This window comes from Takifugu flavidus, chromosome 4 (assembly GCF_003711565.1).
Source record: "Takifugu flavidus isolate HTHZ2018 chromosome 4, ASM371156v2, whole genome shotgun sequence".
NCBI classification, from domain to species: Eukaryota; Metazoa; Chordata; class Actinopteri; order Tetraodontiformes; family Tetraodontidae; genus Takifugu; species Takifugu flavidus.
This window is the reverse complement of record NC_079523.1, coordinates 795,092-811,161: the sequence shown is the minus strand read 5'-3', so window position 1 is coordinate 811,161 and position 16,070 is coordinate 795,092. Positions and strand designations below refer to the sequence as shown.

Genomic DNA, 16,070 nt, shown 5'->3' with positions numbered 1-16,070 from the left:
ACCTCACTCCTGTAATGTTCGTCAGGTGACGCGACGGAGCGGGAAACACCTGCGGCAACAGCAGGAACCTTCCTGCCGTCTGCTCCGTCCTCACCAACGGATCCACATCCCATCATCCTTTGTGTTGAGACGGAGCAAAGGACGAAAGGAGGAAGTGGGAAAAGGATCGCATGGAAGCGCCGGATGTGACACCGAGTGGAAGCATCAGGCAGTAAACAGGACATCACGTAGACCCCCGATGGGCCCGGACAGCCTGGCCCGGGCTCCTCAGCAGGTCTGAGCCTCTCACCTCTCACCCTTCAGATCTGGTCTTTCAAGAGTCACAAACCCAAATATCTGCTTTTGTTCTAATTCTGAGACGAAGAATCTAAAAGATGCAGATTCAGAGTTATAGGAAATGTAATGTGATTCCTAATAACGACATCATTCCCTTCAGGATCGTCCGTACTGTCGGCACAATCTTGCATCTGCATCTCACCTGCTGGATGTTTAATTTCACAGCTCAGGTGAGCTTGGATGTTTAAAGGCTCCCTGAGACAGAGCTGCAGAGCCAACAGAGGATGAAAGCTGAAGCTAAATAATCTCCCATAAACAGCTGCAGGAAACCTGCCTCGCACTTGTTCGGCGCTGCGGCGTGGTTCCGTCCGTGAGGGAGCCGCGTCACACACCGGAGGGTCCCTGGGAGCCTGCTGCAGATGGGGGGGGCTGGACGCTATAATGAACTGGCAGGGGGCTGGAGCCGAGCCAATTAAACGATATGAGCTCCGCAATAAGTGGTTTTCATTACATGACCTCAAGAAATCCACTTCAACCAAATGTAATCATCTCACAATGCTCTGGTCATGAGACACTCTCATCCCCTGGAACCTGTTAAAGCAGATTACTTTTCTCATTACAAACTGCACTTTGAAAACTTCTGAGGTGTCTTCCTGCGTTCGTGAGCCATGTCGGCTCCTCACGCCGCTTCATTTCGGCCAACGTGGCGTCAGCGTGCAAACACCACAAGACAGGAGAAGGCAGAGCGCCAGAGGTGCTGAAATAAGCCGTTATCCAGCTTAATTAGGTTACGTAACATCGTTTAATGTGCTCAACCATCGTGTTCATCGTCAAGCCCTTGTTCTTGTGAAAGAACATTGCCCTGTTGTTTACATCCATCTCATGCGTGGATATAAATAGAACACACACAGATCTCCACGGAGCCCTTGATCAAGGTGGAGGAGCCTGAAAGTAGCATTTCAGGGAGCGCAAACAGCCTCTTTACACGTTTCTTCACCACACCGAAGTAGTTTGATTGTGTAAAATCCCATCAGAACCTGTGTGTGTGTGAGAGCATGTGTGTGTGTGTGTGTGTGTGTGTGTGCAGGTAAGCTCCATCAGCCGTGGAGAGCAGATCACCTGCGTGATCTTTGGTCTGGCTGTCAGGCAGCAGCGGAGGAACCTCCTGCTGGCCAGGCTGGGACTCGGGTTTCTGCCTGCAGCAGTTGCGGAGGTCAAAGGTCACAGAAATCCTCTCAGCATTTAATGGCGGCGGCGTTTTCGTGTCTCCTGCCGCTGCCCTCCGAGCGCGCACGTCCCCCGATCTTGGTTTTTCCTGTGGCTTTTATTGATCGATTGAAGGTGCAAAAGCACTTGTGATCTTTTTGGTCCAGTTCCGGCGGGAATGAGGAAAATTCCTAAAGGAGATTCCACGTGGAGAAGCCGGTCCACAGCAGATGGTGGCTGTAGCCGTGATTTTAATGTGAGCTAATGAGTCGAAGCCCTGGTGAGTGTTTTCCTGGTGCCGGGACATTAATACTCATTACTGCTGTTTCCACGGGGGGAACGCGTGTCACTAATGGCTGCAACATTAAAGAACATGGATTATGAAAGGGGACAGCTGATCTGGATCCATCATGGCAGTAGCCCACAAAAGGCAACATCAAAGGCCTCAGCAGCAGCCTGCCAGCGAGGCCGTGCACGAGACGCCACTTTTCCTCTGGGTCTATTTGGAGGCCGGCGCTGCTTCCAAAGAGCAGCCGCTCCTCTCACGTGCTCACGCTGGAAATGTCAGCAGCTGTATTTCACAAATGAAATGTGGACCTGTGGGGAATGGTAGCGAACACGTAGCCGCCGCGCTACGGACGCCGGCCCGTGTTTGTGCCCGGCGAGCAGCGCCCAGCCTCCGCCGAGGCTGGTGGGATGGCAGCAGCATCCGAGGAGCTGCTCACAGCAGAAGGTCCAACGGCTCGCGTGCAATCAAGTCACTTTTATATTCGCATTAATAATTCATTTGGAGAAATTAGCATCATTAGCAGGAACAAATGGGTGGTGCTGGCAGACTTTCCACCCGCTCCACATTTGTTGTTCCACTGTGTTGGATCTGACTGGAAAAGGAGACGAGGATCTGCTGCCGGTGCCAAAGCTGCCGGAGCGTCTCTGCCAGCAGCAGATGGTGGAACGAAAGAACAACAAACAGAAAACCATCCAAACTCCTCATGAAGATGAAGACGTCCCCAGATTGGGCCGCAGGACTCAACGTAGAGATGTTACATCTCTCCTTCTGGATATCTGCATCACACGGATGACATCATAGTGGTGACACTGGTGACACTGGTGAACGCTGGCTCTTGTTTCACACTTTAATGTAACTGGTTGCTATAGCAACAGGGGTGAATGGGCAACAAGCTTCATATCTGACCTGAGATGTGCTTTATTATGAGGGTCAAGAAGTGTCGGGATGGTGTCACAGCCCCCATCGACTATTGATCATGTGATGGCGGGTTTGAACCACCATTATGGCTGAAGACGTTGTTTGGTTCCATGTGGGGCCAACACACACACACACACGCACACGCACACACACACGCTGTCAACCCCTGATCCATCATCTGCTGCCCGTCTCTTCAGGACAACGCCGTCACCCTCGTCGTTGACATCTGTCGAGCGTTCGAGAGCCCCGCGTCCACCTATGGGGACACACGTTGTCGTCCTCTCTGATTCAAAGAATGAAAGACAAAAGGAACAGTCCTCTCCTCGACTCCAGCCGTGGTGGTGCTGGTTGAAAGAGGCGTCTTTCCCGTGCTGGTGAAGCCCAAACGGCCCAGCTGCTGCCTCTGATAACGGGCAGATGTGGCTCTCATGCTTCACTCCAGTTCTAATAAGACTGGGACGGAAAACTGCCACACAAACGCACCAAATGAAGATTTGTTCTTCCCGCATCACTCCACTCATACTTTCCTCTTACAGTGCACCAGCGTGAGCGGGCGTGTGCACGTAGCCGCGATGCCGACAGTCTGCAATAGCGTTTCTGTCGAGATGAAGGGCAGCATCCTTCCCAACGCTGCGACGGCACGGGAGAAAGAGAGATCCAGCTTAAACCTCTATTACTCACATGCACGTTTCCAGTGCAACTGACTCAACACAACTGGCAAATCCTCCAGGCCTCAGAGGTGAGCAGAGACGACCCTGGAGGAAAACATGAGGGGAAAGTGAAGCCCCTCCCGTTTATCTGCATCGCCAGACCATCACCGGACTGATGCTGTTTGGTTCGGGCAACGATGCCACGGTTCTGTTCCGGGGATAATCCAGTCAAATATAAAAGGCCCCTCTGTCCATTATCAAACACTCCAGAGTAAACGACCTGACCACGACCCCACGGGCTGGGAACCTCAACCAACACACGTCTGCTCACACTTCTAAAGTTGTACAAATCACAAACGTAACGGAGCCAAAGAACATCTGTTCTCCTCTACCCCCATAGCTCAGCCTGTTAGCACCATGCTATGCTAAGTCAATGACTGATATCAGCATGGATGGACCCCCAGAACCAGCGTGACCAGTGTAATGTGATTAAACCTATGCAGTCACACGGCAGCATGTCTGGTTCTTGACATGAACTAAAACCAATACTCAACGCTGTTTTCCTGAAGCCTTATCAGCATCTGCTCACTCTTCCTGCCATTCAGACCTCTCCCAGTGTGACGCTGCTGCTCTGACCTCACTTCCTCGGCCATTTCCTGCCTCCTGAACACAAGCTCAGCTGGCTCACACACCAGGGTCACATGACTGGCTGTGCTAAAATAACAGCAGCGAGACCCTGCGAGTATTTCTAATGTAAATAATTAGAGCTGTCAAACGTACCATGTTAATCCATCTTAATTAATTTGCATGATTTATTTGATTAAATATTTAACTCAATTAACACGTGTGCAGCGCAGGCACAGAGGAGTGACGCTCCGTGCTAGTTATCAGCAGAACAACTCAATCATGGCGCGGCACTCTCAGCAGAACATTGGACCTTTTCTGGGAACAGGAAAACAGGGAACGCCTGATTGCGACCTGAAAATGTCGCTTCCAACTGTAGCATCACATCCTTAAATTTGGACCCTTTTCAATTTCAAAATATTGGAAATCATGTTTTATTTTAATCTGGTCGGTCTTCAGGAAAGAATCAGAGAAGCCTGGTTAGGACCAAAGAAGGCAGAGAGCAGAGACGAGACGTGCACGTGCACGTGAGTGTATTCAGCCTGGCTTTGTCCACCGACTCATGGTTGATGTTCATTATTTCTGTCATGGCCAAAGCTGGTGTTGTTAGCCTTTCCACGGTGGCTTCATTACCGCTCCGCTCCGTATTGAGGTCCATATTGACATAAAAGGATTCCAGGAGGTTTTCCTGGTATCCAGGCGGATTTCTGCTCTCCGGGCAGCTACTGAGCGGGCTCCTGGCTTATTGCATCACAGTAGGAAATGCTGCCGCTTGCACAAGCAGAACATTCAAAAAAACAAAAAAAAACAACCCCAAGTTGGCTTCTGTGATTCACCAGCTCAGTCAGCTGCCCCCCAAAAACGCTGCCCCCCGCAGGTACAAGACTGTAAACTGTCTCCAAAGCGTTGGAGCCATTGTTGGTCCAAAATGAGCTGGCACAGCTCCTCAGAATCCACCATGATGAAAACAAAATCTCTCTGATTGGGTTCATTCAAAGATAACTGGATCTCTTGAGAGACAACCATGAATACGCCCGCTTTGCGGGGGGGGGGAGGATGGGGGGGGTCCGTGTTTACAAATGGATGTGTGATTCGGTGCCAGAGCCGGGCTCGCTGGCCCCCCTGACAGCCAACCTTGGCTGCATGTGCGCAGTGATTAGCAGATACACGGATGAGTCACATGATCGATCAGAGACGAGGGCAGCTGGGTCGGTGTGCATGTGCTGTGCACGCCACACGCCATTGTTTGTCTTTCTGCTCCAACCATGTGAAGAGAAGGAAGGAGAGGAGCAGGCAGAGGCCTACCTGGCTCTACCTGTTGATGCAGGATTATCCCAGTAAACCATCCACTCTACAGCACATTCCAGACATTTGTCCAACACTTTAAGGCTCATTTCTGCTCCTAAACAATTGTTGACCATAGAGGCAGATAAAGGGCAGGAAGCAGCATCACTAGGTCTTCACGCCGCGCCCTGAGCTGCACAAACTCCCACTGTTAAAAAAGCGGCCCTTTAATCAAATTTGTGGTGTCACACAATGCAACATTACTTACACACAGCCACACATATAGAGCCCAATACTTCTGAATCATATGAATAGGGTAAAGTGACTGTCAACAGAGCAGCTCCTAGAGGATAAAGTGCATATTTGCCCATTTTCCTTCACTTTGCTTTGGCAGGAGGGAAAAGCTTGAAGGAGCTGAGAGTCCTGTCTGTGGTTCCTGATGTGGGAACAGATGCAGGCGGAGCAGCAGAGGTGTTGTTCCTCCTGATGGAGTTACGTTTGAATGATTTGATCTCCAGCCAACAGGATAAGCACTTCCAGATCAAACTGAAGACAGACGTCCGTCCGTCTCTCTCTAATCTTTGTGCCTGACCCTCTGGATCCCCTCAGTATTTAAACAGCTGGCTGAAGGTTTCCCACTTCCCGTAATCACATTAGTTCTGTCACAAGCTCATCCATCAGAGCAAAAATGCCAAAAGTGATCAATCTGAGTGACACCTGCTGACTCCCACCGCTGCCCCTCACTGGAATGAATAAATACCTGTGTCATATTTGATGATGTCACTTCTCCTCTGGGTAAAAGTGATAAGTTAAGTTTTCATGAACTGTAGTTACACAGTTCTGCAGCCTTTGCTGTGTCTCTGGGGGCCGACCAGTGCGAGGTGGGCGGAGCCATTGGGGCCACAGGTGAAGGCTGAAGGTTCTGGACTTGGGTCCCGTTCCTGCTCCTTCCTCTTTGTTCAGTCAAGCTGGTTGTGAGTGACAACAACCCCCAGGGGCCCCCGCCGCCATTGAAGATGGTATCTACCCCAGTGGCAGGTTTGATGTTAAAGGAAGCGAAGACTTGCTTGCACACGTGCTTGCAGCTCGGCTACGGACCCCAGGTTTCCACTTCCCATATGACAGCTGAGCATCACTGATGCCCTCTGGGATTCTTCCCTCTGAGTGAAACGGCCATCCTCAGGAGGCGTCGCTGCTTCAGGAGCGAGAACATACTGGGAAGCTGTGATCTCTTAAGAGCCTGTGTGTGTGTGTGTGTGTGTGTGGTGTGTGTGTGTGTGTGTGTGTGTGTGTGTGTGTGTGTGTGTGTGTGTGTGATCCTGATCCTCACAGTGAGGCCAGGATGCATTTTGGCGCAGGTGGAAGCTGTTTAGCGTCCACTCTTGATGTGCATCCTGGCATTACGACACGAGAGAGGCGGTCTTATGTAACGGCTGCTGTAGGTGCTGCCCTAATCCCCCCTCTCCCTCGGCCAGGGCCAAAATCTGGGGCAGCAGCCTGGATTTATAAACTCACAGACTGGCTGAATCTGCTGAAGGGCTGAGAGGTTTGGGAAAGGAATCCAGTTTAACTCCGCCCTGAATTTTAGGCTCCAACGGAGCTGAATCGGATACTGTGGGTGGAGTCTGTCGCATCCTGATGGAATCTTGTGACACCAATGCTCCAAAAACAAGTTCCTGCTTCGCTGTTAAAGCGCCTCATCGGCTTCCATCAGCTGAAGTTATCAGTGAAAATAATGTGACTGCCAAAATCTATCGAATCAGTATTATCCAAATACCTTCTGAGGCCTTAGGTTCTTAAGGCTTCACATCACAATCTCCATATTGTCCATAAAAAGCCAGAAGCACAAATACGTCTTCTGAGAGGTTGTTACATTCCTCTCAATCACCCATAAGTTTATCAGCTCTAATCACAACGTGGGGCTGCGCAATTGAAATTGACTTTAAAAGGTAATTAAATTATTACATTATGAGGATGTTAAAAAATGTATGTTCCGCTCTATCATGTCTCTGGGCCACGCCCCCAGGCCACCATAGGCTCCTCCCACCCGCAAGAGTGATGTCTGGTGGAGACGGCGATCGTTGAATTGTTCAATAGAAAAAGGGCAAGAAGAGCAGGTCAGTCGTGGGGACGTGGTGCAGCTCCACAGGTTCAGATGCAGAGCAAACGACTCCGCGCTCCCCGAGTCTGAGACAGCAGCGCCACAACACCTGAACAATCCACGAGAGGTGGGTAACGCGGTACAAGAGGTGGGTAACGCTGTACGAGAGGTGGGTAACGCGGTACGAGAGGTGGGTAACGGTGTACGAGAGTTGGGTAACGTGGTACGAGAGGTGGGTGGGTAACGCGGTACGAGAGGTGGGTAACGTGGTACGAGAGGTGGGTAACGTGGTACGAGAGGTGGGTAACTCGGTACGAGAGGTGAGTAACGCGGTACGAGAGGGGGGTAACTCGGGACGAGAGGTGAGTAACGCGGTACGAGAGGTGGGTAACGCGGTACGGTAGAGGTTGGGTAACGCGGTACGAGAGGTGGGTAACGCGGTACGAGAGGTGGTAACGCGGTACGAGAGGTGAGTAACGCGGTACGAGAGTTGGGTAACGTGGTACGAGAGGTGGGTAACTCGGTACGAGAGGTGGGTAACGCTGTACGAGAGGTGAGTAACATGGTACGAGAGGTGAGTAACGCGGTACGAGAGGTGAGTAACATGGTACGAGAGGTGAGTAACGCGGTACGAGAGGTGGGTAACGCGGTACGAGAGGTGGGTAACGCGGTAGGAGAGGTGGGTAACGCGGTACGAGAGGTGGGTAACGCGGTACGAGAGGTGGGTAACGCTGTACAAGAGGTGGGTAACGCTGTACTAGAGGTGGGTAACGCGGTACAAGAGGGGGTAGGAGGGGTACGCCGCTGGTACAGAGAGGTGGGTAACGCGGTACGAGAGGTGGGTACGCACGCCTGGTACGAGAGGGGGGGGAACGCTGTACGAGAGGTAGGTAACGCGGTACGAGAGGTGGGTAACGCGGTACGAGAGGGGGTAACGCGGTACGAGAGGTGGGTAACGCGGTAGGAGAGGTGCCAGCTGGCATTTCAGAAGACCTGGTCCTAAAATGAGGGTCCGCAGCTCCTCCATTACACAGACGTCTCCCTCCATCAACGCTGTGGAGCGATGTGCGGCTCAGTGGCAGGACGTAAAGGAAATAGGCTGTTTGGAACCACAACCACGAGCACGGTGAGGTTCCAGGGTCAGAACTGGGCAGAAGCCATTTTAAGGTGCGAGAAAACGGAACTAGCTGTTCTGGGAATTCAGTGTGCCGGTGGAAACGTCAAACAAGGCTGAGCTATCAGAGCTAAAATGGGCATTTTCGAGGACAGTCAGAAAGCTGAGCGACAGCATTGCTTTTCATTAGTGGCACCACATCATCTCACGCTCATCCAGCAGCAGCCTGAATGAAACAATGGTGCTGTCAGCTCGTGTGTGGAGCTCATCTCAACACAGGCGATGACTCCGGGCTCCTGAAAATGCTCAATTTTCTTGTGAGTGAATATGAGCCCACCCAAAGGATCCAAAGTTGTTGTCTGAGATGGATCCTTTACTCCACCGCAGCGTCCGTGACCCCGAGGGGCTCAAACGTTACACATATTAAAGGAAGATGATTAAAACAAGATGGTGCGCCAAAAACGGTCACATCCAATCAGATAACAGCATTCGATTGTGGTCTTCCTCTGCTTCCTTTGACACATCTGTTGAGACTCGTGAATTGCTAATCAATAACGCCGAGTCGGCAGCTGCCAGGCAGAGGCTGCGGCAGCAGATGCTGACCTGATGGGCCTTTTAGGATCATTTTATTAGATTTTATTATTCCCATTTAGCTCTGGAATGAATCACCTGGGAACAGTCAGCTTCACCAAATCGGCCCCCGCGGAGGCGGGTGGTGGGGTGGGGGACTCTGAGAACTGTCTGTTGTATTAGATCTGATCCCATCACAACAAATCACCCCAACCATCCCAATGCTGTGCTCATTATCCACCAATCAGCACTGCCCAGTTTTCCACTCCACTAAATTAAAACCTGCTGGATTTATTCACCCTGGCTGGAGTTAATCCACATGGAATGAATGCAGAGATCAGCCAGTCAAACTTGGTTTGTTGTGTTTTCACTCTCTCTGCATGAACTCCTGCTTGGGCCAGATAACGGCTCTCCTGGGTGGGCTGCCGTCAGATGGCAGAAGTCACCCTTCATGTGTGCAACAGCGTCTCTAATCAGTGCAACACAACATGTTTCTCTCAGCTCTCTGTGCTATTAGCTCTGCAGTTATTAGCAGGACACCAACTGAAATCGAAGCATTGCCGTCGTTCATGGTGGATCATGAGTCAGGTTAACTCGCAGCAGCCACAGCTGATCGATCCAGTTTTATCTCACTATCGCCCCAAAACCGGAACCAAAACTGTGAGAACTATCCTGTAAAAATGATGCATCAGTTTATGAAACAGGATCTGGGAGCAGTGTCTCGTTTACACTCAGCGTTACACCTCTGAGCTGCCTCACGAGTGTGTTTGAGGGGGTCAAAGTGTGTGTTTGTGTGTATTGGACCATCGTCAGCCCCCCACCCCCACCACCCTGAATGAGGGTCAAAAGGTCAAAATGGAAGAATATCAACTGGAAACATGCCGACAACAAACACATCAACAGACTGAGCTGATCTCAAGTTACAAACTTAAACTAATTACAGGAAATTAACCACAAATTCTCTCTGAAATTTACAAACTAAAATTTTGGACTCAGTGAACACATTAAAAGAAAATAACCCTTCAAAACTCCACGACTAAAAAGTTTATTTATGCGGCATCCAAATGGTCAGAGGTGCCCTCCGGCTTCAATATTACGCTGAATATATTTCACCACACACAGCACTATTTCACAGCTCGCCCACACTGACCACGACGTGCACTCTGTGCACGGTTACCGTTGAAGAACAAACCTCATGAACTCCCAGCACTCGTGTTTATGTGGCACAAACAGAAGGTTCTGATGTGGTTCTGCTTGTGCTGCTCAGGTGTCTGCGGAGCGACACATTAATGGAGCCAGATCCCAGCGTCCGCTGCTGAGAGATGACTGTGAAACGATGACATCACTTCCTGGACAAACTCTCTTGATCACACGTACGTTTAGATGAACCGTTTCTGCTCAGGTTTGTCTTCTGTAAACTGTTGCATGAAACTCAAATGTTGCTGAAGGCAACCGAAGAACTAAAAACAGTCGCCCCTCACAACACTGACAATTACAGGTTTTTTTCCATCATTTTTATCAGTTTGAAACTAGAAAAATGAGCTGCGTAGCTGATTTACCTGGTTCCTGGCTTCCTCCAAAAACTGAAAAGGCCGGTACAACAGCAGCAACAATAACCGTGATGGTTCCCCAGACCTGTATTTTGCACCTTTACATCCTCTCAGCATGTGTCCATGTACGTGAAGATGTTGAGTTTCTTTGGTTTCTGTATATCACAGTAAAAAAGTTACACTGCCGCCTGCTGGCCTGGCATGTGCATGACCGCAGGGACCCTTGGAGTGCAGATATTATTGTGTAACTCAAAAGGTTGATTAAAATATTGTTCTCATGTTGACAGTGGACAAGAATGTGTGTGTGTGTGTGTGTGTGTGTGTGTGTTCTCCACTGGCTCAGATTGTCAGACCATGGTCGACACAAAAGGAACAGCTGACGTGGCCCAATTGTTGACAGAGCTAAAGGGATCTGACTTCCTTTCAGCTGTGTGTGTGTGTGTGTGTGTGTGTGTGTGTGTGTGTGTGTGTTGGGGGGGGGGGGGGATCATATTTGTGCTTGATTTTGAACCACACTGATGCCAGCAGAGTTCAAACATGAAGCTGTGTGAATTAAAGGCCACAGCAGCAGAATAACCCAGAGGAACCAGGTCCTTTGCTCCACACTATTTATATCCCCACACGAATGATGACAGAGCAAATATGATAATGATGTCATAGGTTACATGGGCCGACAGAAGGGCTCCAGCCCCAATAATGCTGCTGAGGCAGCTCCGCTCTGGCCAGCAGAGCTCCTCTGGTGAAGGCAGAATGTTCGGTGCGGCGAGGCAGGAGGCATCTGAGCTGGGGTTGGACCATCAAACTACCATGGATGGAGGGAGGGATGGAGGGAGGGGGAGGGAGGGAGGGAGGAGGGAGGGAGGGAGGGAGGGAGGGAGGGGGGAGGGAGGGAGGGAGGGAGGGAGGGATGGATGGGGGATGGATGGATGGATGGATGGATGGAGGGAGGGAGGGAGGGGGAGGGAGGGAGGGAGAGGAGGGAGGGATGGATGGATGGATGGATGGAGGATGGATGGATGGAGGGAGGGAGGGAGGGATGGATGGAGGGATGGATGGAGGGATGGATGGATGGGTAGATGGATGGAGGGATGGATGGAGGATGGAGGAGGGAGGGAGGGAGGGAGGGAGGGAGGGATGGAGGGAGGGAGGGAGGGAGGGAGGGAGGGAGGGAGGGAGGAGGGAGGGATGGAGGGAGGGAGGGAGGGAGGGAGGGAGGGAGAGGGAGGGAGGGAGGGAGGGATGATGGATGGATGGATGGGTAGATGGATGGAGGGAGGGAGGGAGGGAGGGAGAGGGGGGAGGGAGGGGAGGGAAGGGATGGATGGAGGGGGGAGGGAGGGAGGGATGGATGGATGGAGGGAGGAGGGAGGGAGGGAGGGATGGATGGATGGATGGATGGATGGATGGATGGGTAGATGGATGGAGGGAGGAGGGAGGGATGGATGGATGGATGGAGGGAGGGAGGGAGGGATGGATGGAGGGTGGAACTATAATGAGGCAGCGCTCCACATCTGGATGAGTCTCCTCCAGACTGATTCCAGGTCCAGATTAATCAGGGTGATTCTCTGATCTCCTGAATCTTCCTCCGTGCTCGACTCCGCTTCAGAGACGAGGAGCTCCGCGCTCCTTATTTAAATGATGATATTTAAATGACTTCACGTCACAAATGCACGGTTTTATCTGCATTTAGGCTGTTTTTGTTGTTTCCTGTTTGGTGCCGAGGCGGCTCCGGCTCCACCGGAACCTTCTCGCCTCTGGCAGCAGAACTCGCGGCACCGTCAGACCTTCTGGTGAAGAGTCCAGTTCACCGACTGGTCTGTGATGGTTCCAGCAGCACCGACACCAACCTCGTGCCCGACAGCGTCACCCAACAAATCTGCTCATGAAGTCACACCACCGATCCAGACCTTCAGCAGCTTCACACACTCTCAAACTCAGCTGTGCGCGCGGCCCAATCCATATTACGCAATCCGCGTGTGAAGCGTGCCCGGCCCGTGTGTGAGCCGGGATTGGAATAATCCCCACCGATGCAGGAATGACGCGGTTGGTTGGGAAATCTGACCTGTGGCGAATGTGCTCAGAGTTCCATGTTGTGCCGCGCGACTGGCGCGAGCGCGTTGCAGAAGTGCGACGGCGCCCCGATTCCTGCCGGAAAATTGCGGGAAAACGAAGCGCAAACTTACTTTTCCTGCGTGACGTTCTCCGTGATGGCTCCCAGGACGGAGTGGCCGCCCGGGTGGAGCCTGCAGGTGGCCAGGTGCCGCTGGTGCTGCTCCGCCAGGCAGGCGTTCTCCTTGCACAGCTCCGTCACCTGGAGCTCCAGCTCGTCGATGCGGACCCGCTGCTTCTCCAGAAGCTCCTGCTGGGTCTCGATGATCTTGTTCAGCTCCTGCAGATACTCCGCCGCCTTGCTCGGGTTCTCCGTCGGGTTCTCCATCTCATAAAAACAACGCTGCCCCTCCATGAAGGCGATCTCCACAGTCACGCCGAGCACAGCGCTCTTCCACGCGGGCACGCGCGCACGCACGCTCGCTCGCTCGCTGGCTCAGTGGAGGCGCGTGCTGGCGGAGCCTGAGAGCCCGCTGCCCTCCGACATGTCCGCTTCGGACTTGGAAAGTGGCCGCGTTGCCGTGAAGTTGTCCGGCTTTGCTGCGCCGCGTGTGCGTCACCGCCGCGTGCGGCAGCGCTGCGCCCAGCAGCCGCTCCGCTCCGCTCGGGGGGAAGCGGTTTAACCCCTCCCTGTCCGGAGGGTGTCAGCGCCCCGACTGGACGCGCGGCTCGCCAAAATTCCCAGGTGTTTTCTCGGCGCGCGCGTCCACTCAACAGGTAGCTTATCCAGCGTCGAATCCCCGTTCCGCCAGTGCGGCTGACTCACGCGCGGTGGCAGCGGTGCGGTGGCTCACGCAGGGGGTAGTACTACTCCCCCACCCCAGCCACTGCCCCCCCCCCCCTCAGCAGTGTGTGAACAGCTGGTCGATGTAGTCCCGAAAAACACCCAACAGCGTGTTACGTCAGCATAAAACCCGACGTGTTCATAATTATATCAAGCTAGAAACAAATCAGCACTTTTAGATCAGTGCAGCTGGAAACGTGAACATAAGGTTATATAAATATAACCCCCCCCCCCCCCCCCCCCCCCGGGGGACCGGAGGGGCACTTTTAAAATCAGGCTTATTTAAAGATCACAGTTATTGTTGCCTCTGATTTAGGAGCAGAATTTTCTCCTTTTTCTGTTACATAGAATTTGGATCTGCTTTTGTGTTACAGCTGATGATCCATCCCAGTAAACACGGGTTAAATAACTGCCCCCCCCCACACACACCCACACACCACACACACACACACACCACACACACACACACACACACCACACACACACGGTGATGGAACTGTCAACACCGTCAGGTTGGACTTGATGGTTCTGAGACAGAGTATCCGGGCTCTCCAGCTGAGGGACCCAGTCTCGGAGGAATAGAAGACAAAAAGGAAGCTGCCGCCATGTTTTGGGTTTTTCTTTGATCTTTTTAGACCAGGAGGCTGTTGGTGGTCCAACTGAGCAGCACCAGTGGCACCACAGCATCGAGCTGTAAAAACACACGCGCGCAGATAATAATCAGGTTTTTGTTGAAGAACCCTGCCCTCTAGTGGATATATGCAGTAACGCAACTTCGCTGTTGGAAGCGCGGGTGGGAATCGAACCCGAACCCTTTGGGTCTCAGGACCAACACCTTATCTCTCCCGTTCATACAGGACAGACCCGGAAGGACACTTCCTGAATCACGGGTCAGATAGCGGAGAGAATATACCTTTATCATACAGGATGTAGCTATGCCAACAACGGACCCTGATCCTGATCCTGACCCTGATCCTGATCCTGATCCTCATGCTGTCCTGACCCTGGCCCTAGCCCCATGCCTGACCCTGACCCTGGCCCTGGTCCTAGCCCCATGCCCTAACCTGACCCTGACCCTGGCCCTGGCCTGGCCCTGGATCTGCCCCTGGCCCTGGCCCTGGCCCTGGCCCTGGCCCTGGCCCTGGCCCTAGCCCCATGCCCTGACCCTGACCCTGGCCCTGGCCCTGGCCCTGGTCCTAGCCCCATGCCCTAACCCTGACCTGGCCCTGGCCCTGGCCCTGGCCCTGGCCCTGGCCCTGGCCCTGGCCCTGGGCCTGGGCCCTGGCCCTGGCCCTGACCCTGGCCCTGGCCATGGCCATGGCCCTGGCCCTGGCCCTGACCCTGACCCTGACCCTGGCCCTGGCCCTGGCCCTGGCCCTGGCCCTGGCCCTGGCCCTGGCCCTGGCCATGGCCCTGGCCCTGGCCCTGGCCCTAACCCTGATCCTGATCCTGGCCCAGTGCCGCTCCTCCTGCCAGGAGCCTCCGCCGGTGTCCCAGCTTCAGCGCTCTGAACCTCACTGCTCGTGCCGACCTGCACACTCGTCTCAGAAGTGCATTTATAACATAAATATTGCACTTTCCCCAAACTGTCTGCATTGTGTTATTGTGTTATTGTGTTATTGTGTTATTGTGTTATTGTGTTATTGTGTCGGTGGGTCCGTCCTGGGTAATTACACGTTACATCATCTGAAATGGCCCCTTCCTTATCTCCGTCCACAGCAGATGCTGCGGAGCCTCTTCCTCTCTGGCTGCATAAAAGACAAACTGTCGTGAATTTGTGACACTCCATCCACTTCCGTTTCGGTGTGTGTGCGTGTGGGCGTGCGTGAGGGGCCTCGTTTGCACGAGTCAGCGTTTTAGACTGCAGGAATCTTTGACTATAGAATATTGCAGAAAAACTGTTCTGCGCTTCCACGTTACGCCACTAGAGGGGGGAGTTCTCCACCAAACAATTCCGTGTGCGTGAAGTTTGCGTGGTTCACCGTCAGTTTATTGTTGCGTGGGTAATTACCCGTAATTAACATTACGGAAGGAGAGAATTTTATTAGTTCGTATTTAGCTCGAATTAACTATAGACTTATTATTACACGTCTAAGGTGTTTGAACATTTTTTAAAGGAAAAATCGGGTTGTTATTAAAAATCTGCAGCTGATGCTTTAATAAATAGTTTCCATAGCCTCATCTTCACATTTCTACGTCATTGTTCTCTCACAGAGGCTCCTCAAGGCCAACTGAAGTGTTTAGTGATGAAAGGTTCTTCTAAAAGTTCGATATTAAGATGAACTAAAGTCAATTATCAGTATTTACAACCGCTGGTTTAAAGGGGGATTGTTTAAAGACCTGGATATTTACATTTTTAGCTGTATTTACTTGTATATGTGCAGGTTTACGGACTTTACATGAAAGATTAAACGTTTATCAGTGGTTTTATTTTAACCTTAAATTGTACTTTTATCATAAATCGATTTTAAATGAAATATTCAGTCACAATAGTTCAGATTCTGTGAGGAAAGAAGCTGGATGTAAACCGACCCAGGATCAGCTGGTTCTGAAGGAAATGGTCAACATCGACGTTCAGGGTCCAAAACCACGGAA

General features: G+C 52.1%; 1 protein-coding gene across 1 annotated transcript in view; it reads right to left on the bottom strand.

Moving 5' to 3' along the window:
• Window positions 1-13,505, bottom strand: part of iqsec1b (IQ motif and Sec7 domain ArfGEF 1b) — a 71,801-nt gene extending 58,296 nt beyond the window's left edge. The window contains 1 exon segment of the mRNA XM_057029168.1: window positions 12,766-13,505. Within this exon segment, the coding sequence (XP_056885148.1) occupies window positions 12,766-13,046 (281 nt within the window). The 5' untranslated portion in view covers window positions 13,047-13,505.
• Between the last annotated feature and the right edge of the window lie 2,565 nt (window positions 13,506-16,070).